Consider the following 26,950-nt stretch of genomic DNA (forward strand, 5'->3'; position numbering starts at 1 on the left):
TTTTTCCGTTTCCAGCATATACTGATTCATTACTGGTAATAGCACTTCTCCCTACTGATGTATTATTTCCCTTCAACAGGGACAGCGCCTTCTAGAAACATTTGAACGTCATTCTGCGCAATGCTGTTATACCAGCTCTAAAATGTTTGATGCTTTCTATATCAAATTCAAGTCTTTGTACTTAAGTTCTTGTTCCAGGGAACGCCTCAATTGTAATCGTAAATTTAATATTTGTAATTATACAGAATTAACAATTGAATTGGTCAGTAGAAAAAGGGTTCATCTACACATTTTTCTGAAAATGATTTTATTACATTAAAATACAGTTCATATGAGACGCACACATTGACCAAAAGAGAGGCCCACTAAGTCGATTCCAAGCCTTTTACAGTTTGCAGAAAGGTGTGCTGATGCATAGAAAATAATATGTACTGCTTTCAGTTTTTTCTCTCTCCTGCACATATTTACTTTTGTAGACGGATTCTTTTTCTACTGACCTATTAATTTGTGTACAAAGCACGAGGTTTTACTTTTCGGCTCCAAATACTTTCCACAGACAACCTACAGGGTGGCTATAAAATCTGGACCTGTGTATTGGACATGTTTCCTGGACGTTGGATTGGGAGAAGGAACTCTGTGGAATGGGCTGCATTGTCACCCGACCTCAACTCCATTGACTTTGCTGTAAAAATGAGGGATCTGGATCATTTCCGGGAAAGAAGAACCACTGCAATGGCTGATGTGGACATTCACATATTGAAGAAAATTCAAGGAAACATGGTAAAACGTTTGAGGAATTGTGTTGAAAATGGTGGGAACATGTGGAATACGTTCTATAGTAGAGAAATGCGCTATTCATTTCTCCTATGGTTTCAAACTTTATAGCCAAGCTGTAGCTAGAACTATTCACCTGTTGTAGGCCTACATAGTAATGAATAGATGTATCACAACCATAATGGCAGGTGCTGTTGAGACAAGTAATAATTTAATTACCATGTAATCTTCATCTTACGATGTTTGGGTGACGTATATATGTCCGTTGATGTGACATATTAATGAATTAAATACTATTATAGTCACAATCATGCCATGGTATGAAAGAAAAATTTCACAACCTCGAGCGGGAATCGAACCTGCGACTTCCTGGTCTCCGGTCAGGCGGCTCACCGGAGACCAGGAAGTCGCAGGTTCGATTCCCGCTCGAGGTTGTGAAATTTTTCTTTCATACCATGGCATGATTGTGACTATAATAGTATTTAATTCATTAATTACCAGTACTTAATACTGCTCGAGAGATCCAGGGCAAATTTCTGGACAGTGGATGTTTGGGAGTTTAGACCGCACAAGCAATGAAACATTTTAAGTGGCAGTGGAGACAGGTTATTGTTAAAAGAGGTCGTATTTCGACATAATTAACAATTATGTTATACATTTAAATGGTGGTACTTTCGCTCGTGCTATCTGATATGGACAGTATGGCGGTGGTAAATCTATTTATTATTACGTACAACAGGTGAATAGTTCTAGGTTACTTCGTGGAATGTATTGAATACCGGAAAATAAAACCACATGCTTAGTGCTGAATACTTCAGTATTCGTAGTACGCAATCATTGTTAAAGAAAAATGGTACCAACTTTGGCCTTGTTTTTCTGTAGAATTATCTTAGTATTATCCTATATATATAACAGATTGCTCATCCTTATGTTAAATCGGTAGCACTTTGAAGAGAGCAACCGCCAGGATCGCCACCTGTCCGCCATAAACGAACACGAGATGGCAGTACAGTCGATAATGCAATTCAAATTGGAGTTATGACGTGACTCCTTATGTAACAACTAGATGGCAGCATAGTATAGGGAAGACCAGAGTCCGTGGATATCCAGAGTACCGCAATTGTTTGAGCCGGCAAATGCCGACAAATCCGCCATTGTTAGTCCAGCGCGCGCTATGCAGTATACAGTTGCATAGGGAAAGAATGTAATTTAAATGCGAAAAATTGCAGTGCTGCTGTGTTCAGAACTGTTCACAAAGAACTGAAAAAAGAGCACATTTGTTCTCTCTGTGACAAGGTGAAAGAAATAAGGAAAAAGGAAAGAAGTGACTATAAATATAAAAAGGAACGATCCGCTACCTAAGCGAGCATACATTGTGAGATTAATGAATGACTGTATTTTGATATTTATTTTTTCAAAATTTGGGCCCAAAAATATTTTTATAAAACTAATCTAGAATATAAGTTGTTTCAGCAATGATATTTCTACATCAAACAAAGGAAAATCACGTACCAATTAGGTTCAGTTTCAAATTTTTACCATCTTCTCCCTTTCAAATCAAGTATTTCTGATTTTAATCCTATTTGCTATTTGCAAGAATGACATAATATATTTGTGAAGTTCTGAATTCATTCTTGAGACAACATTGTATTGTTTGGCTCGATTGGAAAATACAAAGACCGTAGAAACTAGAAACCATATTAAGGTTAGACTGATGTGAAATTTCAGTTTTCTAAACTACATATTCTGGGTAGATCTATGAAATTTTGTACTTTTAATTTGTAATTTTAAATTGTGTAAATTTAGGTTTTAAAAAATTGCTACTATTTTGGCCAGAATTTTTGTCTACATATGTGTCAGAGCTTCAGAAACGAAACTTAGTATACAATTTTCCTCTTTATTTTACTAAAAAAATAATTAAAAATATTTAATGCACTAAAAGTGTAAAAACAGAAAAAATTCAACTCGAGCGTAAAAAAATTGATATTAAAAAAATACCTCTTCTGGCTGATACGCATATATATAATCAGGCAGTACATCTCACTTGACGATATGTGTCAGAGGAAGGACAATTGTTTGTAAGCATCTGAAGTCTGATTAGTGGAATATGTAGCTAATCGGCGAAGTATACATTGGAGGGGGAAAGAAACTTGCCTCCCTACCCCATTATCTCCTGACCTAGTTGTCTCATGAGTGATGCCTTATTCGTGATACTTATGAGGTTCAAACCTGTCTTTGGACAGTTGACTAAACAACAACAATAAAAAAAAAAAATGAGTGTTCGATATAATACTGATAGTAAGTTTTGTCAAGAACATATTGAAAAACCTCTACAAAAAATCATGCATGTAGTAAAGAATCTGTAGAAAGAGTAGTATTTTAGCAATGCAAAATTTACAGAAAATTAAAGTGGAGAAAATTGACTTCAAAAGTTTGGGATAATAATAATGAACCAGGTCTCTGTCTTTTTTTTTTATTTTCTAGGCATTTTGAAACATATAGAACTAGCATATTATATACAGAACTTATCCTTATATACACTACCACGCTGTGTACACCTAATCTATACTAGTAAATAAAGATGACTAAAAAAAATATGAGGAGCATCGTTTCAAAACGTATTAAGTCCCCCAGTTGACGAAATTAAATTTGTTACTTTCTATTTATTTATCTTTCATGCTGTGAAGTCTGATGGTTCCAAGTCGTCCTATTTGTAAACTATTAAACCAGTACTTAAAAATGGTTTTGTGTAGTGTTTTGAAAACTTCTCCGGTTTACGAGTAATCCAGTTTTTCGTCGTTCGTGTAAAAAAATTGTAAGGGGCACATAATACTTTTTGAAACTATGCTCCTCATATGTAATCTTATGAAAACACTATAATAGATAAATATTATTTACAAATCATTATGGACTGTAGACACTATTATAACACTAACAATAAAACTGTTAGAAACTTGCAAATATTTCTTGTATCACAAACAAAAACCAAGCATGGAAAACACGTTGTTATGGCTAGTGGAATTTTCCTTTAAACAAGAGTTGTGCTCTCCTTTGTAACTGAATATCTTTTAAAGGAAAGCAGCCTTTGAAGAGGTCTAATGCCTGTTGGATTCAATGAAGAAATATTTCGAGAAGTCGAGAAGCTACACTGGCTCAATCGGAAATCTAATATAATAAATAATGTATGAAATATAGCGTAATTTCCAAAATGGTTGCAGAATTCAGTGTGGAGGTCGTGGACGGAGAATTTAAATTAACAGTCAGAGGCCGCTGCCTTTTAAAAATGTGACCCTAAACAGCTGATAGACCGGTCGTATGGTCATGAAAATTGGGAGAGGGCATCTTTAGATCATAAATGAATTTTTAAAGATAAAAACAGAGAAACGATTTTTTTTTTACCAAAAATGACAAAATCTCACATCAGAGTATCCTTGGGGACATTATACTGAAATTATTAACTTCCATATTTTTAAAGCTATATTCACAAAATGTTTATCACTAGTATATCCGGTTGATAATAACACATGTACAGAATTTCGTCTCTCTCTATGATAAGTGGTTTTGCATTTTATTAATAACTTATTATATAGTGTATTGCTTAATGCAAAAAGTTCCTTGCGTCACAATTTACATTATTTTTCATTGATATTCACTTATAAAACTCTTTATATACATTGGAGCAAACATTACTATTGGAATTTTCTGTAAAGCGAATGGGTAAATGACTTGAAATTTTTATGAGTATTAATTTTTCTATTTTTTATAATAAAAATTTCTAGTAATTTACTGATTAACTTTACAGCAAAACCTTATAGTAAGCTTTGATTCCAAATATGTAAGGAGCCATATAAGTGAAAAACACTTAAGAATAATGTAAATTGTAGTGCAAGCAACTTTTTATATAAAGCGGTTCAATATTTTAATAAAATAATTAATAAAATGCAAACCACGTAACATAGGCGGATGCAATTTTGTACACTTGTCCACTATTAAGCAGATATACCAGTGATCAAAATTTGGTGAATCTAGCTTCGTAAGTATGGTAGTTATTGATTTCAATGTTGTGAACTCTTAAAACTAATGAACTTCGAGAAATTTCAGTATAGTGTGCACTTATATGCGGAAGCCGGAGAGTTTGCACGAGGAATGCAGTTGGAAATGTTTAGATTTTATTGTTATTTTATTTGCATCATTGTTGTTTTCATTTGTTACTTGTAATTTATTAAGTTCTTCTTGCTGTAATACCTATGACTGTAGTGTTTATGAAGGAGTGTATTGAACACTTAAATGCGTATTTATGCTGTAATAATTATTAAATGAAGTTTTTATACATTAGTATGTTGACTGACAATAATGTTCTATAATGTAAGAAGATCCTTTAGACGTTTTTGCCCTTCAAATTAAAAATATCTGAGTTTTACTTTAAATATTCTTATCCCTAGCGTGTTGAAAAGGACTAACAATGGCGGCTGACTCGGTGATTGCGCTACTCTGGTATATCCACGGACTCTGGGGAAGACCAGGTAACTTGATACCCTAAGGGTGAAACCTAACTATTTTTCCCCCATTACTACATATGCTAGTGGATTGTGGTGATTTTCTAGTTTGAAGGTTGAATTTTCTTTTGCCAACTTCGTTTCGAATTTCGGTATTGACAAATACTACAACTGGTAGTGTTTTTGTAACTGTTATGTTGGTGTTACTGTCGTACTCGTTTTAAACGGCGTCAGTAGTGGCGTTCTTGAAAATTTAATAGTTACTAGGTTTCTGAGTCGGTTATTGGAAAATAGTGAAATTCGAACTTATTATTAATTAATTAATATTAGTATTAATATTAATGCATAATAGTTATTTTATGTGTTGCGTTGTGGTTATAATTCCAGACTAGTCAGATAAGTACGAATAAATATAATATACTTGGGCGTGATAATGCACGTGGGTAATCGATAGAAATATTATTTCACATTTTAATGAATTTCTTTCGTGTTTAGATTTTTATTACAATGTCAAAAAAAAATGAAATAGTGTGGCAGTGACTCCTCCAAGGAAGAAAAGTGTGGCATTCAGAGTACGCTTCAGAAATCTGTAGTTCACATGTATAATGAGTTGAAGAAAGAAGATAATGAAGAAGGAATTATGCAAATGGAGACAGCGATTACACCCAGAATAGCAACATTGTTAGGAGTAAGTATTCTTAAGCATACATTTCAAAGTGGTATTCAGTTTTAGGAGTTTGCACTAATAATTTCATGATTGTAATCAAACAAAACAAATTTTTAGGTTAGGCGTTGATGTTTAATCAAGTCAGTGATTTTCTTTTTTCCAAACTAAATACATTTAAGATACTGTAATACTGCAGTAGTTGATAGCTTAAATACATTTACAAATTAGCCTAGACGAACAAATAATCAAACAGCACGGAAGTAAATTTCCAGTTTTCTCTTTTGATATTAAGTTAACCGTTCAGATCACAATTTACATGCCACATCGGCCGAAGAAAATACAAGTCATATTGTAATTATTAACTTGATATTCCAGCAAATATTACATGAATGTTGGCCTGTTATGGTGCTTAAAAATAATTCAGTTTTATATAATAACTGTATAACATACTCTATAAAGCATAGGAACGTTGACTCTGGCTGAATAATTTATTCATGACTGGTCTAAGTAATATTAAATATGGTGTTTCTTCAGAAAAGCTACCCCATCCAAAGTACTTGTTAAGATATAACACTCGAGAGGACGAGAACGCACTACTGGGAAACTAACCATTTCTCTTCGTCCTGGACCTCTCGCATGTTATATTGGTAATTAGTAACAAGTTTGAGGGAGAGACTACAACAGTGCATTAGAATATACAGGTAAGTGTCAAAGGATTTTTGTGCTGAAAGTATTTGTGGCTGTGAACTAAAACCACGTGTTTATCGCTATGTAAATATCACAGAAATCAATTAAACAAAATAAAATTATGCTTTCTTTGATGTAGCTTTTCTGGAGAATTACCTAAATATTAGCCTACTTAAACCTATCGTAGACCCAACCTAACATGTTGATCATTTTCTATTCATATAGCTGTAAATGTTGGTATCATGCATGAATTTTATGATATAACAATTTTTAGAAGTGTTATGTTAACTTATTGTTTGTTATTACAGCTAGGAAATTGATAACAAATTCACAGAAGGGGACCCCACTTGTGACACCAGGAAAACATAGACTACGTAAACATCCAGTGACTGATGCTGATGATTTTACGAAAGATGCAATTGCGAGATTTATTTATGACAAGTTACATAAAGGTAGGGAAGTTACAGGAATTATTGTGTTGATTTATGCGATGTAATTCTGATATTAGTCATATGTATAAAAATATGGCATAATTTTCATTTATTTTTACAGGGGAAGTACTAACAGCAGCAAAAGTTCTGGAACATAGGCCTATGAATGATAATTATGAAACATATTTATTTAGAGGATCCTTATCATCGGTGAAAAAAATTTTGAAAGAGATGAAATTTCTATGGAGCAAAGGGGATCCTTATACACATGTACGAGAAAGTGATGTTATTCGTTTTTGAGAGAGTATATAAGAAATGTGAAGCGTGAGAACCCTAAACCCGTAGTATTCTTGGATGAGACTTGGATTTTTATGAATGGTAAATTTCAATGTATTGTGAGACATTGAGTGATTGAATTTTTTTACTAACAAATAGGTTAACATTTATGTGGAATATGAAATTGCAATTAATATAGGCTACTAGTAATGAATTCAGGTGGGAACAACATGTTTTGCAATTAATAGTTTCATATTGTAACTAGAGGTTAGTTATAAAATTCTTGAATGGTTTTCCTGTGTTTAAAATTTTAGTGTCTCTTAGAGTGTCAATGTGAATTGCTTATCTCTCTCTGTTTTTTTAAGTAGGATCACCCACTTATTCATGGAATAAACCAGGTGAAGTTTCCAGTGACGTGAATGGTGTTATTCGTAGACCAACAAATGAGGGTGGAAGATTAGATGCCGGAACGAAAGGTGGATTTTTACTCAGTAAGTTATATTGATTTATATTTTACATAAATTTGGCAAGAGTAATGTTTCAAATCAGGGTACAAAAATATAAAAATTGGTGACTAAATAAAAACGTGGGAAAGCCTTTCACCAAAGAGGATCTCATGTCATGTTTTATTTTCTTTATTTAAATGCTGTGAATTCATGTGACGTAATTATATGCCCAGGTATAATTTTTATTGCAGGTGCTGATTTAATTTTTTCATGCACTTGAAAGAAAAGTCAGGACTACCATAGTGCTATGAATGGCCCTGTAGTTGAGAAGTGGGTGCAAACACAGTTGTTGACCTGAGAACATTAGGGCAATGCGTTATTGTCATGCATATCATAGCAGACTTGTGGAAAATCAGCCAACAACAAAATGGAGGAAAGAACAGCTACTGGTGATTGCAACTGAATATAATAGATTTGTTGTACTAAATGATAAGAGTTGATGGTGTGAAATCACCTTTTGATATTACATTGCAATATTAATTTCCATACTTTACAGTCATTATTATTAATATTATTATTATTATTATTATTATTATTATTATTATTATTATTATTATTATCATTACTATCATTACTACTACTACTACTACTACTACTACTACTACTACTACTACTACTATTATTGCAACTGTTTCTCTTATTTCTCATGATTAGGCATACATATAGATGGTACTTTTTTCTTTCAGTTGAAATTGAATCTACAGTACATAAGAATCCTAAGACAACAGAGCCTTGCCAATTACTGTCCTGAAGCGGCCTTGTCTTATGTGTTGTGTCTATATACAATTAATTCTTTCAGTTTTTTTTCCCCCTTAATGTAATGAAGTTGTTGGTTGATTGATACCAAGTGTTCAGCAGTTGATGTCATTTGTTATCTTGCACTCCAATATTTAACCAGATGATTGAAATCTGTGTAAAGTTGGACAGTCAAGACAATGATCCATATCTTCATTGAGATTTCAGAAATGGCACTGGGAGATTCTGAAATATCAGTTCTTTGTAAATATTTGAGACAATCATGGCCTGTGATAATATGAGTACTGCCACTGTAGATTTTCATAGAAGTTCAGTTATTAAATTAGGTGTATTATTTTTACTATGTATTGTACTATATTTTTGTTTCGCTTAATTGATGAATTATATATGCTGTAAATTGAATAGTAGACTGTAGGTCTATAGCTTAACTGATGAATTATATGTGCTGTTAATTAAATAGTAGGCTGTATACCACAAGTGATGAATTGTTTATGTTTGTAATTTGAAGTAATTTGCATGGTATGTATTATCAGTTTCTGTATATTTCAACTGATTGAATTGTTTATACTTTTAAATTGAATTAACTTGCTTGCTATGTATTATATTTTATAGCGTAACTGATGAATAATTGTTTAGATTTGACAATTTAATAATCTGAGTGCCATGTACTTCATATTTTTAGTGGAGCACCAATGTAGCTTAGTCGGTAGACTCGTTGGCCTGCAAATTCAGAGCTGCACTCGAGGGTAGGTTGGATCCCCCATTTGGTCTGATTAGTTGGTTTCTTCTGAGGATTTTCCTCCATCGTGGAGCGGATGCCGGATGGCCTATTGTAATTTTTTCATTTGCTTTAGAATCATTCCGATTTTTGTTACCACATTGTCATGTTCTGATCTTGTTATTCTTTTAACATGTGGTAAGATGCAGGTATAGATAACCTTACAGTAATTTTGCTACCTTTCAGCTACCTCATTACCTCCCACTCCATAAAGTTCATGGATCCACGGAAGTACCAGTCGTCGATGTAATTCGACCATTTTGCTTAAAATTTTAAAACACTGTAAAATATTGAGATTTCATGCTGTTACGTCCAATACTGCAGCAAGAATATCTGATTTTGAATCTGATAGTATGACAGCCTTCTCAGATTTATGAAGTTGATACTGGAGATTTTGTAAGCTTAAAAGTGTATCTAAATTTTCACTATCAAAATTAGTCAATGTTTGAAGTTAGTTAGTTAGTGGCGTTTAAAAAGGGCGCGTCAGCTACTATGGCTATTTGCGCCCTTATCTAAAATCTTTCACTAAACACAAACACAATACAATAACCAGAATGTTTAAAAGAACTAAAAAGCATTGTCACGGTTAAAATGGGGTAAACAAGTGTTTGAATATAATTCCCTGTAAAAGGGAATATACTGGTATTGTACTACAAACCACTACATCTATGGCTTGGTAAACAGGATCCATCTATAAAAAATACTGTATGTAGTCACTCACTGACCAGATCACTTATCGTTTCTAATGATTTTTAAAATGTCTGGAGAAGTATCACATTTCTTAACATCATCTGTTAAAGTTAACTTATATACTATTCATTTTGAAATAACTTGGGATTGTGTTTTATTAGTAAAGTTTCCCTTAATTGAGCAAGTTTGAGTTCTCCAAGTAGAGTCAAAAAGTCTGTTGGGATTTTGGCTCAGTTTATTAATATTTGTGGACTGTGATTTTTTGTTCTAGACAACTATATTATCTGCAAATGATGAGATTATCTTAAGATCTATTTCTTTAGTTAGACCATCGACATTAATATTTGAAAATGTATTCCTGAAAACAACAATGTGGGAAGCCCAGATGAATCTGTCTCTATTTACATATTTGTGACAATGAATCAAATAATCAAGTCACTGACCCAGTGTAACACTTTATCATGGACACCCTAAGTTTGCAATTTCTTAAGTGATTTATATCTACAGAGCCATATGATCCTTGAAAATAAATTAAAATTGCTAAGGTGTTTTGTTTTCTGTTTAAAATATCTTTAATATCTTGACTAAAATTTAAAATCTGTCCATTTGTTGAATGTAATTCTCTAAAGTCAACTCAATAAAATGAAAGTTAGTTACTAGATTCCAGGAACCAATTCAATCTATGAAATCATCTCTTCCATAATTTTGGCTATCATACTAGTAAGTGGTATCTGTCGATAACTCGAAAAGATATTAGTTGAATAATTGCTTTTCAAAATTGATGTTATGATAGATTTTCTCCAGACAGATATTGTATTTTAGATGAGATTACAAGATAAAAGTAGTGAGTTTGCTTGTTTGCCAACATGTTTAAGAAAATCAGCATGTGTATTGTCTGGACTTGGAGATGTTTTGGGTCTTATGTTATTAAATTAATAGTAATATTCAGTTCTTGATTAAATATTGTTATATAAAGTAGATAGTAGATTTAATATTTCTTTCAGTTTTTCCTTAATAGTCTGACGTACACAGATAAAACTAACAACCACACCACCAACTAATCTAATAGAAATTAAAATATAATTAAATGTAGAAAAAGTAATTAAAATTATAAATACACGTAATAAACCATAACCCCCTAATTTCAACAATATACTATTTTATTCCCTTTTACAGCTTGTAGATAATTATTAATTATAGTTATTACTTATTGGCTATTTCACTTCGTTTGAAAGATGTTATTGTGTACAAAATGCATTTTTGGATGATCGTTTCATGCTGTATGTGGTGTATAAATGTATGATTTCTGGCCATCTGTTCTGTGTAATCCATCTTTTGTATAGAATTAATAAAATACTCTTTTGGTAGTAATTATTTTATTAATTGAGTACTTAATTTTCACCAACTCACATTTCTTGAATCATTTGTTTTTTCTTATTTAAATTTAGGACACAAGAGCCAAAAAGAGACTTCACAGTTATGTATCATACATTTTTTCAATGACAGACGTGGAGTTGCAGAAATAATAAGTGTAAGTGTAACATTATTAAGAATTTACAAACAAATGAAATCTTTAAAAAGGTATCTAGAAGTGAAATTACTTATGGCTTTTAAGGACCAAAATTATTTTTGTAGGTTGATGTATTATTATTTCAGTTTTAGCCTAGCTGTATTATCCATTTCCTTACTAACTTCAAAAGATAATCAGAAGTTCATTCGAATTCCAACCAAAAGTCAATTGGTTATTAATTTATCTACCTTTAGGAAGTACAGTATATGTACGCTGGAATCTTTGAAGTGGAGTGACAATAATTTAATTGGTCTTGGAGCAGATGTGATTCTTGAATATTATATTATATACTATACTTTGTTGTATATTTACGTCTAGTAACCTATTAATGCTAATACTAATAATAATGTAAAGGAATAAAAGAATAGAACATAGCAATACACTTCTCATGTGATTCATTTCCTCCATTTCTCATATAGTTTGCCTACGAAAATATATTAGAAATTATTATTGAAACTATTTAGAATAACCTTCCAACATAAAGGTAAAGTACGGTGAGCAAAGAAGTCATTCAGTACATAGGATCGTGATTTTACTACATGTGGTGATATCTGGTAACAGTTGGCAACACTGACAAGACGGAAATATTGGCTGTTTGGGAACTGAACTTACGTGATCCTCACTATAAACCTGACAAAAGTTTTTACCGTCAAAGCCTATAAGGCTTAGCAATCTGGGTATATATGATCTAGGGTATTATTTATAGTCGAATTGTAATTTTAATTGTATTCATAATTTTGTAGTTGCAATTCCTTGGTGAAAGGAAAGAGAAGGCATCATGGCCTTAATCACTAGAAGGTTAAATAAATAAATATGTATAAGTAAATAAATAAATAAGTAAACACGTAAATAAATAAAAAATAAATAAACAAGTAAAGAAGCAAATAAATAGGCCTAAATAAATAAGTAAATAAAGAAGTAAATAAGCAAGTAAATAGGTAAATAAATATATAAATAAAAGTAAATAAGTACATAAGTAAATAGATAAATAAATCAATTAATTAATGGATGGATAAATAAGTAAATGAATGGATAAATAAATGAATGGATAAGTAAATAAATGGATGGATAAATAAATAAATGGATGAATAAATAAATACATAAACGGGTAAAGAAATAAATATTTATTTACTTACCAACAATATGTTACTTGGTCAACATAGATATGGTGACGAAAAGTAACTAATATTTCAGAAAAATAACGATGGCTATTTTGACAAAGTAATTTCTTGGAAACTTCTTATGACACTTATTGAAGTATTCCATTTACCTCCGCAACCTCCCCTTGTAAGAATTTCACGTTTCAAACATAGACAAATCTGTGCTATGAGAATAACTGAGTGTATTGTGTGTACCTTCTCTGTCAGGGGGACAGATACAGAGCATGGGTCTGCTGGGATGGGGACCGTTTAGACAGGTACCTCCTCCCTGACAAGGATTGGCCCAGCACGGGACTCTCTTCCTGTGGTGTCTCAGAGGATGGCGATACTCGGCATCTGCCAGAACCAGCGATGGTAAGCTTCCGGCTTCAGCTGTAACATGTAAAATATTGTAATGGGACAGTCAAATCAATAATTTAGGACTAACATAACCTGGTGGTGGCAATGAGGCAACATCAGTGATAATTACGATGATAGTAGGATTGGTGGTGATATAGTGTAGTGGTATTGTGATGACACTCATGGTGATAGTGTTGGTGCTGTAGGGAGCAGCCAGCAATGGTGATGGTGGTGGCGGCGGCGGCAAGGCAGTTGAGAGTAGTGATAATGGTGATAGCATTGATAGTGTGGTGATGAGGATGACTATTGCGAAGATAGTGATGGAAGAATAGCCAATGAAGTATACTAGACATGATGCAAAACCAACATCAGAAATCCTTATACTGACTGATTGAAAATCGTGTAATTATTGTTCACATTGAAATGCATGTTGTGTGTTTGGTAAAATAGTTGCTTTAAGTAAGAGAGCTTCTGCATACATATCATTTTGAAGAAATACTTTAATTAAGCCTATATTACACTATACAATTTCTGTGTCATAGAAGTTAGATAAAATATGTATATTAAAATCTTTTACAATGTAATATGTTGTTTGTTTTCTAATGCAGGCGTTTGACAATAAAGTCATTTGACCTCTTGCACTCCAATATTTTTCAAAGATATTATCATGGTCAGCCACTGAAGCACAGATTTTGAGGTGTTCCGAATCCATTTCTTGGTTTGAGTTGCACAATGGGCAGTTAGGGGACTGATATATTCCAATTCTATGCAGGTGTTTGGCCAAACAATCATGGCCTGTTGCCAATCTAAATGCAGCTACAGACGATTTTCGTGGTAAATCGGGAATTAACTGTGGATTATGATGCAGAGAGTTCCATTTTTTCCCTTGTGATTGTGATATCAAATTTTGTTTGTTGAAGTCTAAGTATGTAGATTTAATAAATCTCTTCACAGAGTAATACGTAGATTTAGTAACAGGTCTGTAAGTAGCAGTGCTGCCCTTCGTTGCTAATGCATCCGCATTCTCGTTTCCCAGGATTCCACAATAGGATGGTATCCATTGGAATACAATTCTTTTATTGAGTGATATTAATTGTGAGAGCATTTTAGTTATTTCTGCTGTTTGAGATGAAGGTGTGTATTTAGAGACTATTGATAGAATAGCTGCTTTGGAGTCTGACAATATAACTGCATTCTTAAATTTATTGATGTGGCGTAGAAGATTCCTGATGTAATATAGCATCTTTGATCACATCTAGCTGTGACATAGTTCTGTGATAAGTTATGGTCATCTTCATACCTTTGATAAAATCTGTGACTAAGAAGAAAGAAAATTGCGGACATTAAGTATTGTACTCGCCAAACTTAGACCACCCCAGCTCAGAGGAAAGAAGTCAAAGAAATCACATCAACATGCTCTCGATGTTTATGTTATGCAGCTGGCTGCGTCCGATAACTGAATTGCTTTATAACAGCATTGCCAAACATAGATGGCCTCAGCCAGAGTAGAGAGGGCAGCTTATCTTGCAGCAAGAGATAATTACAAACTTCTCTGTTAAAAAAAAAAAAACATTGTAATTGCCTCAGCGCAGCGGCTGGGTTAATTCAGAGCAGTGGCGGCTCCTGCATATTTTTTAAGAGGAGGAAAGAAGTTAACAGCACTAAATGACACCTTCTTGAATGAAACATGCTACAAATTAGCCTACATGCATACATGTAAGACCAGGTAGTGTTGGGGTTGGCCTTCCCTTCTGTATAGTAATAATCTGTTCTTGTAAACTGAGTTTCCTAAATTGTCCAAAATATATTATGATTTCACTTGCATTCATTGTTGAATAATTGCACAAATTAACAATTACAAGGAAATTCACAACCTCGTAGCATTTTTCGAGCACACTACAGCATCACACGTGTTGGAAGAGACTAGCTACTATCTTGTAACCGGAACCGTTTTACGGAAATGGAAATGGGAATGGGAAATAATCTGAGGAAAGCGAGAACACTGCTCCCACCCACGTGGTCTGTGTTGCCACATGTACATTTTACAAGTTCAGTATCACATACTTTTGAAGAATGTCAGTTCTTGTAAAGTCATACTATCATTATTGTTCAAAGCTGCCAGTGGCCGATTATTTTTTATGATAAAAATGATGTAGTTTGGAGTACCTACTTTCAGTTTCAAATATATTTGTACAAAACTGACAACTTGGCTGTTGCCCTGTCTAGTAAACAATGAATAGAAGTGAATTTCAGGGGCCAACTATATAAAACTACTTCCTCTTTGTTTTACATAAACCAGACTTTAACTTTCAAATATCCACGAAAGTTTCAAACCATGAATAGTAGCCTATATAAAGTGCAATGAATAATATTTTTTATTTATAATTTAAAAAAAAAAAGTTTACATGGTGTCTTTCATAGCTTTGCGTTAAAACAATTTTTGTTGTGTCTCCTCCTATATGTGTTATAGTCCGGTTGAATGCAACATTGTTAGGTGGCAGCGGTAGCGAGCTTGCTGCACGACCATTCGGTTTCTATTTCCCGCCCATAACTGATACAGAGGAGGATCTCCTCCCTCTCCGTTTATTTACTTGCTTTAAAACTCTGCTTCTTTCTCTGGCCGCTAGTGCACTGTTGTCTATGTGTGTTCTGCAGTAGAGGAGGAATGGAGTGCCTTTCCTCTACACAGACAATCTCGCATCTTTATCACAGTTTTCTACAGCACTTGAGCGCGCGTCGTTTAAAACCCGATTAACCGAGTTTTTCTTATAGCTGTGAACTTAAAAATTATCGAATCTTCCTCGAATTTCAAGGCACATATTTTATTTGATACTTACTTTCAAAAGAAGAAAATGTTGTTGCTGTTGTTGTTTTCTAATGCCAGGCGTTTGACAATAAAGTCATTTGACCTCTTGCACTCCAATATTTTTCAAAGATATTATCATGACCAGCCACTAAAGCACAGATTTTGAGGTGTTCCGAATCCATTTCTTGGTTTGAGTTGCACAATGGGCAGTTAGGGGACTGATATATTCCAATTCTATGCAGGAAAGAAGAAAATGTGAGGAGGACGTTCCTCCCTTTCCTCCCCCGAGGAACCGCCACTGATTCAGAGTCATAATGTGACAATGCTGCATAACTAACAGGCATGCACCGTATGATTTATTATGTTTTGGGTAAGGCACGAGTCAGCAGAGTGGTGTGAGTGAGGTGGTCTGAGCTTGGCGAGAACATTACACATGGTCTGTGAAAACCACAAAACTTTTAATATCATATTATGAGTCACATGAAATGTTTCACACTTATGTTCTCTCAATAGAGTTTGATGGATTCCTTTTGTATATTTTCTCTAATCCAAATAAATTTTTCTTTAATTTATTCTTTAGTATTAATGCAATAACCATTACTCCACTTACAGTTGCAACATGCATAGAACTGTCTTGGATTGATTTATTAGAACTGTGATGAAAGATATGATAAAAGATTTGACATAATGTAATATACTCAAAATCTGATATTGAATCATATATGTTTGATAAAAATTTTTATCATATTCTGTGACACAGATAGTAACGGTATATTCCTATTACAAAAAAGAGTAATTCGAATAATAATAGGTGCGAAATCTAGGGAACCTTGTAGGACTATTTTCAGAAAAATACAAATAATGGCCATGGCTTGTCAGTATATCTCTTCATTAATAATCTTCCTCTTATATAATCGTGAAAACTTTGTAACTAATTCAACAGTTCATAGCATAAATACACGTCAAAAATGACTTTCATACTCCATCGGCAAGTCTATCATGCTATCAAAAAGGAGTGCATTATATGGAAATTAAAGTTTTTAATAGCCTCCCTATCGATATAAAAAAATGAAGCTCAAAACATAAGATTATTTAGGGCCAAATTAAACAAGTACCTAATTTCTCACGCCATCTATTCTGTAGGTGAATTCATGACAGTCAATAACGCTTCATGAAATTGATACTAAAACTTTGTGTTGTACTAGTAGACTGTATTGTAAATCTCTTCTGTATACATTTCATCTAGACTGTGACTATAAATTAAGACTTTATAATAGTATTAAGCAGTGGCGAGGCATGACATTTCAAATAGGGGAAGCTCCAGGTTATACAATATGATAGAGTATGATATATTTCATGTAATTAATTACATCTATGTAAAGTGGACCTCACAATTTTACTCCAGGTTATACATATGTTTCACTGTAAAAATTCTTAAGAGAGCATAGTGCTTGAGGTGACGGCTGTCCTTCAGCTCGGAAACAAGTAAATAATTGGATCTAAATTCGTGTACATTAATAATGAATAAAATATGTGCATAATTAAAAATAAATTAAACATTATCGTACCTTATTTTTTGTACACCAGTTCAATCCTCCTGTTTTTTCTGGCAAAGATGTCAATCACCTCGTCGTAGAAGGATGGTCTCTGGCGTAATGTAGCAAGCAGGGACTTTTCGATGCTCAGAAGAGCTAGTGAAGATAGTCTCTCCTGACATTGAGTGTTCCGAAGATAGGACTTAATCCTCTTCATTGCTGAGAATGATCTTTCCGCAGATGAACTAGATGCGGGGATGGTGATTATTAACAGCACAAGTTTATGCACTTCTGGAAAAACTGACACTAATCCTTCTTCTGTCAAGTACTGATGTAATTTCACAACAGTGTCCTTATGCATTTCACTATCTTTGTATAATACACTCAGTTCACCTCTCAGACTTGAAAAATCAAAGAATTTGCCATAGCTCTGCTTTAAGCTCAAAAAGCCCTCTTCTGGAAATTGTTTTGCAAACTCTTTAAAGTGTCTTGAATCTAAAATACTGAGGAATTTGAGTTTACTCAAGTCAGCAAATCGATATGCAATGTTTGTTTTCATTACGTCAATAACTTCCAAAAATATTCTTTTATAGGACATAGATCTGCTTTCTCCTGAAATAGCATCAATTCTTAGTCTTTTACTAGGAGCAGGCTTATCACTGTTGTATGAGACTTTATTCCAAATAGATTCAAAATCTTCTCTTGAGTTTTGTAAGATGGCTAGAAAATATCTCAACTTGTTTACTGCAGAACTCGATATCAAAAGCCTTTTTCTGAAGAACTTGAAACAATATGTCAGCCTGAGGAAATATGGAATAGAACACGTTAAGGAAAAAATTGAAATTAAAGTCATGTACTGTTGAAAGAAGACCTCGAGCACTACAGACTGTTTCTGGATCCCAACTATCTGAATTTTCAACAACTGAAGTTAGCAAGTCTTCTATTTGCTGTTTGTGTTCGTACACAGTTTGTAACAGCCTGTTACTGTAAGTCCATCTTGTTGGAGCTAATGTAGGAAATCTTTTCTTTATCTCATTGTCTAGTGCTGCCATTCGCTTTGTCGATTTTGAAAAGAAAATTCCAAAACCAGAGAGAGTGACAAAGAATATTTTGCACTGCTTAATAAAACTCACTGCTTGTAACAAAACTAAATTCAGTCTATGTGCATAGCAGTGCACAAATATAGCTTGTGGACATTTTTCTCTGACCCTCCTCTGAAGACCATTGTGTTTGCCTGACATTACTGCCGCCCCGTCATATGTCTGTGACACCAATTTTGTTTCACAGTTAAATTCATGTAAGACAGTAAATACATTGTGTGCTAAAGAATTTGCCGTTCTGTCGTTACTGACGTCTCTGAAATACAAAAATCTCTCCTCAATATTTCCAGCTTTTGTCACATACCGCAGTATAACAGATAATTGTGGTTTTGTTGCATAATCTGTCGCTTCGTCCATAATAATGCCAACAAAAGGAGTGTCAGAAATTTCCTTCTTGATTTCTTCTGTCATTAGCTGCAAAACAGAGAAGACAACCCCGAAAAAACCGTCGAATTTGACAAATGATGAGATAACTCTACATCAAAATCTCCGAATTCCTTCAACAGTTCGACATAATTCCCTCTGTTCAAAGAACCTTCGGACTCGTCGTGGCCTCGAAATGCAAGCTCTTGCTTTCCCAAAAAACATACTACCTTTATCATCTGAGAAAGTATTCTTCTGTTTCTTCTTACGTTCTCATTGTGTTTCTCTATTGAAAGCCGGAATTGTTCACTTAAACACGATTCGATCCTTGTTTTCCCGAACTGTGTAAATTGTTTTAGACACATTATGTGATTTTGTGTGACTTGATGTCTTTTCTGAGATTTGTGCAAGTTATTTAAGTCGTCAAAGCCATTGAGACTCCAAGCGCTTTTCTCTTGCGAAAATAATAAGCATGGCCAGCAGAACAATTTTCGCAATCTATGACATCCACATAACCATGGAACTGTATCATACATATTTTCATTAAAATTACGCACAAACGCTTTAACACCTTTACTCTGTACACCGAGGTCATTATTATGAAGTTTTTTTGGTTTGTCACTTTTAATTATATTCAGTTTTTCCTCGTAAGGGAGAGAACTAAACCCACTTTTCAGTACTCTTTCTATTGCACAGTCACACGTAGGCCCTTCTTCCACTGCAACGCTGCCCATGCTGCTGTCAGCAGCCATGCTGTCCAAGGGGTCCAAAATTTCACGGAGCTGGCATTCGCCCCATCAACTCGCAACCTAAGGTGGAGTTAATGTGTATTTCCTACACTTTCACCAATCATTAGCAACTTAAAAAGAAAACCCTAGTTTTATCTACTAAACTCTAGTGTACACATAATACGAGAATCACTACAATTAAAAACATACTTACAGTTCTTTTTAATAATGTCACACAATATAAAAACAATAAAATATTCTATGCCACTACAAATATTTCAGCGGGCCGATTTCTGGAGTCGCTTCCCGTTACCGACAACTCCCGAATTTTTCCGAGCAGCTACAATTGTGTCGAGTCCAGCTTACCACGACATGCTCAGTTGTCAATGTGCACTGGTCACTTGTTCCTGTGCTGCCGTTCGCTGCCTAACATGAGGCTGTGATCTTCAACATGGCTAATGTTCCCAAATGAATTTAAAGATATAAAATGAATATTATTTCTCCTAAAATTTAAGGGGAAGCAGCGCTTCCAGTGCTTCTAAGGATGCTTCGCCACTGGTATTAAGTTTTTTGACTTGTTCCACATTCTAGCTGTGAAGCAATGTATGAATACCATGGAATGTTAATAACTACAATGCAATACAGTAGTGTAATATGGGCCTTACAAAGCCATTTCAAACTTAGATTGAAATAGGCCTAATTTTCAATTCCTGTAACTGCTCAAAAGGCGAAGTAATTATTTTGTCATGGATCCGTATGATGTATCATTTCGAATATGCACTCTTTTATCTTACTCTGATTGATTATGTTTAATTTATTAAGCCTATTAACTTCTACAGTTATTCTATGTATTTGATGTATTAATAAGCAATACATAGTTTCCCGGTACTGTAAATAAATGTAACTCTTGACACAACACAGAAATGTGCGTAATTTGGGAAGATCACTCACACTGACAACTTGGATCTGTGGTGCTGTTCCAGGAGTGTGATCGACATCTTATCACCGATAGATGCAACTGTGACTGTGGAATGAAGTACCCAGGATCACAGTCGTAGCGGCAGGTGGTTCCCTCTTCCAACAAGTCTCCACTGCTGACGACTTCAGTACCTTCTCCACTACCAGGTGTTTCACAGCTCAGGCGGCCATGTTCCGGACTCATGGGTAGTGGACATCCCTTCACAGCTGCCAACACATCGTCACATTTGTCTGTACTTAGTACTGAGTAATTTATTTATGAAGCAATTTTCTTTTTGGTAAAATATATTCATAAACTTCTGTATGAACCAGTCTGACATAGAAGAAATACCGATAATGTTATTAATTTCAGGGTGTTATTCTTTGAGATATTTCAAACAAAAAAGGTAAATTTACTTTTGCTCGTTTTTGCTTCTTTTTCGAGATAAAAATTGTTTTACTATATGAAACATTTCATAGCATCTTTTGGGCAAGCCATTGATTTAATTTCTGATATGCTCAGTCAATTTAAAAGAGCAATGTTTTATGATAATGAATGATTGAAAGAATTTTAGTTTTGTCCTAAATGTGCAGAAATTTGATCCAAACAAAAATGTTACATCATAAAATTCCTTTACAGAGCGAAAAGTTACATTTGTTCCGACCAATTTTCTGCACATTTAAAGGACAAAGCTAAAATCTTTTCAATATTTTATTATCATAATACACTGGTGTCTTAAATTACTGAGCATTCATTCATTCATAGTGTTCTGCCCAAGGGAGGTCTTTTACTGCAAACCCAGCATTCTTCAGTCTTTTCTGTTTTCTCCCTTCCTCTTTGTCTCATATGATCCATATATCTTAATGTCGTCTATCATCTGATATCTTCTTCTGCCCCGCACTCTTCGCCCATTCACCATTTCCTCCAGTGCATCTTTCAGAAGGCAGTTTCTTCTCAACCAATGACCCAGTCAATTCCTTTTCCTTTCTCTGATCAGTTTCAGTATCATTCTTTCTTCATCCACTCTTTCCAACACAACTTCGTTGTGGAAAGACTCATCATGCCATGTTTGCAATTTTTCCTGGGAAAGGTAAATGGCTTTCCCAAAACACTCTATGAAATGTTTCATATGAAACAATTTTTACTTGAAAAGGAAGCAAAAACAAGAAAAATTACATTAAAGTTTTTGTTTGAAATATTTGAAAGAATAACCCTCTGAAATTAATGACATTACTTAGAATTTACTCTGTATATTACCTCTGATTTGAGGTTCTGGTTGATAGGTAAGCCTACCTCTATTATCTAAGTTGACAATATGTGTTAGAAGAAGAACAATATATTGCTTGTGTGCAACTTAAGGGGAGGCAGAGGTGAAATTTTGAACAAAACTGAAGAAAATTTGGTTCTTTCCATTTTTATTATCTTTATGCACTATATTTTCATATTCCGATGTTAGTTTTTGATTTTGTTCCCTTTAAAGTATGAAATTAAAACCAAGATAACTGTATTATTATATTATTCCCATAATAAACTAATACTTACCATTATTTATATACCTTCTCTGAACATATAAATAAAAATAAATATTGCAAATTTCTTACAATATGGTGCATGGAGCATTTTATATCAAACGATATAAAGTTTTATAAAATTATTAATATTTACAGAACTATTGTACTTAGAAAGTTGAAACTTGGTATGTCCATTACTAATAACATACTTAGTATCCATGATCAATTTCAAACAAATCGGATAAATTTTGTGGATTTTGAAATATTCACCTCTGCCTCCCCTTAAGTCTGATTAGTAAAATGTGCTATTAATCAGTGATGTATTAATGGAGGGGGAAAGGAACTGGTCACCCTATCCCATTATCTCCTGGATTAGTTTCCTTATCAATGATGCCTTATTGGTGTCACTTATGAAGTTTAAACCATCCTGTCTTCGGACAGTTGACTAAATAAGTAATTAGTCATTAGGATATTCTAGAAACCTGAAGATGTCGAATATGAAGCAGAAACTAGTTAACTAGGGTAAAATACCATAATAGTTTAACTTAACACAGAAAAGTTGTTTATATAAGAAATTTTATCAAATCATTAGTGATAAAAGTGTGTAATTAGAATATATGGTGCAATTTTGAAGATGTAATCTGTTTTATATTAATTTAAAGACTGCATGCATGTTACATTGAAGTAATTTCAAGTTATCAACATTATTTATACTGTACCCACACAGCGAGGCATGGGATTCGTCCATTTCGTTTTGTCCCCACATTCAGTGACATCATGACCCACAAGTTGGTGTCCTGGACTGCAGGTCAGCTGACATCGAGAACCCCAGGCATTGTTGAGAGAACACCTTAAGGTGCGTACATACATAGCAAACGAACAACGAACGAACGACAAAGGAATGCATTCGCTGATTGAAATCGGAATGTGTGTACGTTGCAGCAAAGGCAAACCAAACGATTGGTTTGCCTTTGGAAGTGATCCGTCGCTTGTCGGTACATCAAAGGAAGTTGGTATTCGTTGTGGATGCGATTTGCCACCAGTTTGTAGTTTGCAGCAGAACGCGGCGCTTAGTTTAATTTCCCTATCAGGATGTCGAAGCTCGAGTGGACAGAAGACGCCGTTATTAATCTTATTAATGTATATAGGGAACAGGAAGCGTTATGGAATCCCAAACATCCTTTTTACCATAATAAATTAAGAAAACATTATGCTTGGGAAGCTATTGGGAAGATGTTCAGCTGCAAGGTAGGCGAGTCAAATACGTGCAAAATTTGAAAATTATTTTTGTTCATTTATTCTTAGTGGATACATATTTGTTGTTTATTGTAGGCAGAAGAAGTCAAAAAGAAAATTGAATCCCTACTTACGTCATTCCGGAGGGAAAGGCAGAAGTCTACGAAAAGATCTGGAATGGGGAGTGACGAAGTATATGTGTCGACTTGGTTCGCATACAAATATATGTCCTTCCTTTTAGAGAAATTCACGCCCAGGAAAACAATTGACACATTTGTAAGTATTACCAGTAAACGTATTTATTTATTAATGAGTTTTTCTAAGATTTATTTGCTAATTCTCCAGAGACACTACACCAAAGAACACGTGGTTCTAGTTTGTAGTCACAAATAGGCTATACTTTCAACATAAAAAGAGTTGATCTTTACTTCTATTGTTTTAAGTATTAAGCTTACTTATCATTCATTAATTGAGGGGCTTAGAACAAGAAGCAGGTAAGTGACATTATTAAAAAAATGATGTAAGTGCGTGTTGTGATAGCCCAAAAAGATGTTTCTTTGGGATAAAATCAGGTAAGTGATCACACTGTGCAGTGCTGCTATATGGGCATCATTTCACCCAACTAGTGTATAATATTCCATTGCATGTAGAACTTTAACTGTAATTTCCTCAAAACTAGGTTTCCGTCACTTACCTGCTTTTTGTTCTAAGCCCCTCAATTAAAACCACGTGTTTATCACTATATAAATCTCATAGAGCCAGTCAAGGAAAAGGAAATATACTTTTTCTTTTTTGGTGTAGCTTTTTTGGAGAATTTAGTTACAGTATATTAAAACCTATTTTAACTTGAAAGCAAAAAATCACAATTGAAAATGTTTCACATTGCTACATCTCTGTTATTTGATAACAGAGAGGATTATCATAAAAAATACCTCCTACTATTACTACTATTCAAATCGTTTCTTAATGCTTACAAACAATAATAAACAACACTGTAGGCCTAATCACTGTTATCACGCATGACGCGACTTAACCTCATTTAGAATCAGCTGACAACCAATAATATTATAATCTTAATCTTAACGTTGTAAGTTAATGGAATTTATGTTGTCAGCAAACAGCTGGATACATTAAGAAGATTGATTAATATTATTAATGAAGCTTATGTATTGTATGAGTTGTGCAAAAAATTTTTGAAACAGAAGTTAGTGAAGTACTAAAATTATTTTATAAGTGTAATAATATTAGGTTCTTACTTCTCGAGTGTTATATCAGCAGCATTGAGAGGCTGCAACAGTAGAGATAAGGATCAAGGATTTTTTTTATGTTGAAGTATATTTGTGACTGCAAACCAAAACTACGTGTTTATCATTGTAGGGCCTATACATCTCACAGAAACCAATGAAGCAAAAGAAAGTTATGTCTTCTTTGGTGTAGTTTTTCTGAAGAATTACCGTACCGTATTTGGGAAAATTTTAGAACACGGATTGCACCTACCAAATTATGTCTTAAAATACTAAAAAGAGCAGATTTGTCTGCGTTTGTCGAATGCGCATCATTATATTTACGAAAAGGCACTTTTTAGTGCCAATAATTTATTTTGTGTGCACAAGGTTGGAATTTTGAAGTAAGAGGGAAAGGGTGCAATCCATGTTCTGGAGTTTATCTGAGGTGGGATATGATGATAGAACTTGGATTAATCTTGCACAGGATAGGGACCAATGGCAGGCTTATGTGAGGGCGACAATGAACCTCCAGGTTCCTTAAAAGCCATTAATAAGTAAGTAATCTTCTCCTGAACAAAGGTTGCCTATAAAGAATACTATACGTACCAGTACATAAGTTAGTTACAATATTAAGAATTTGGGTATAAATGCAAAAATTATTTTGCAAAATTCAAAGAAACAACGTTGTTATACAAAGGATGGAACCAGACAATTAATCATTTCTGTTGTTTGACACAGTACATCTATTATAATGTGATAAGACATTCCATTTTGAATGCGACAGTCCCATTTTAGACATTCCGTCCCAATGTCTCCACCATTTTTGTTGGGATGCCTATTAGTCACATTTTATTGGAGAATGTAAATGTCCCATTTTGAGCTTCAGAAATTCTGATCACATTATCCAATAAAATGTTGACCATTAGTGTAAGGAAAATAAAAGTGACTGAAGTCAATTTCAAACAAATCACTAGTTTGGATACTTTTATCTATAGGTTTCTAATAGGCATAAGCTAGATTTCATGCACGTATTTTCTGAATGGAATTTATTAGTACATACTGCTTGTGAACAAAATGAAGCCAATAATTTAGCAACAAAGGATGCCAACAAAGAAAACAGAGGTGGATGAGACAGTAAACTTACAGATAAACAGATTGCCTAAAACCATTTTATTTTTGTTCAGGAGGAAAAACACGTATTGCTGCCAAAATCTACAGCAATTTGAAACTGTTGGTTTCAGGACAGTGCTTCATTCCTTGCAGTGGAATGTTCCAACATGTTACCAATTATTCTCCCAAGCACATATGTTTCAAAATGTTATCTAAATCTCTTATTGTTTCATATGTTTATGTATAATTATAATATATTCTTCGCCTAAAATTTCTTGGAAGACAAACATGCACTCCCTCTTGTCGCTATTTCAGTCGGAATGTTGTTTCCACAGTTTCCACTGTATGTATTTTTCACCAAAATGGAATTTAGTTAAAGATACACTCATGGAAATAATTCTAATAATGAGTGATTTCTATTGCTTGTGCTGTTTTGTGAAACATTTTACTGATATTATTAGATTGGTTACTGATATTACGAGAATTTTGGCAATAATTCTGATTTATTAATTTTATGAAGCAGGCCCCTGAGGATGCAATACTAGGGAAACTGACTATTTCCCAAGTAATTCTTCCTGGACTTCTTGCATGTTACCGGTATGTTGGTAATTGGTAACAAGTGGGAGTAGGCTGCAGCTGTGCAATAGTATATATAGGAAAATATCAAGCTACTTTTATGTTCAAAGCAGGGCTTGAGGTGGGGCAAGGTGCGACAGGATGGCATCCCTGTTCCTTTTGAAATGGCTTAAAACCATCCTGTTACTTCTTAGCATTTCTTAGTATGTAATGCATATGTGACTCTATTTTAACGCATGCTACATAAACTACTGTAATATGTTTGTAGGTCTAAACTGCACATCACACAGTATATTTTCATAACTTATGTCTATGAATAAAAAGGGAGAAACCATCCCGGTTCTTTTGTCCATTCCACCTCAAGCACTGGTTCAAAGTATTTGTGGCTACAAACTAAAACCACGTGTTTATCATTATATACATCTTACAGAAACCAATGAAGCAAAAAAAATTGTGTCTGATTTGATGTAGTTTTAATGACAAAATACCTACGTAAAGATTAATTTTTGGTCTTACAGAATGTATCTGTTATGGTAACCGTTGAAGAAATACCATTTATTTCATTATTGGAATAGGCATACACAATATAAATACAAATAGAAATGTAATACATTTGCAAATATGTTGAATACAGAAGGTAATTCAATAAATAATAACAATAATAATACCAA

At 33.8% G+C, this 26,950-nt stretch overlaps 1 protein-coding gene and 1 long non-coding RNA gene across 2 annotated transcripts in view; one reads left to right on the forward strand and one right to left on the reverse strand.

Annotated features, from left to right (window-relative positions):
* LOC138711619 (delta-like protein 3) overlaps positions 1–26,950 on the reverse strand; it is a 54,576-nt gene that overhangs the window by 17,746 nt on the left and 9,880 nt on the right. The window contains exons 3-5 of the mRNA XM_069842754.1: positions 22,851–22,981; positions 20,614–20,847; positions 12,987–13,163 (exon numbers count right to left, since the gene is read on the reverse strand). Coding sequence (XP_069698855.1) covers positions 12,987–13,163; positions 20,614–20,847; positions 22,851–22,981 — 542 coding nt within the window. The remainder of the gene's footprint in view (positions 1–12,986; positions 13,164–20,613; positions 20,848–22,850; positions 22,982–26,950) is intronic.
* Positions 6,938–7,824, forward strand: LOC138711556 (uncharacterized). The gene is made up of 3 exons (XR_011335380.1): positions 6,938–7,076; positions 7,177–7,433; positions 7,697–7,824. It is a non-coding gene; the product is annotated as an uncharacterized lncRNA (long non-coding RNA).

This window comes from Periplaneta americana, chromosome 13 (genome assembly GCF_040183065.1).
Source record: "Periplaneta americana isolate PAMFEO1 chromosome 13, P.americana_PAMFEO1_priV1, whole genome shotgun sequence".
Classification (NCBI taxonomy): domain Eukaryota; kingdom Metazoa; phylum Arthropoda; class Insecta; order Blattodea; family Blattidae; genus Periplaneta; species Periplaneta americana.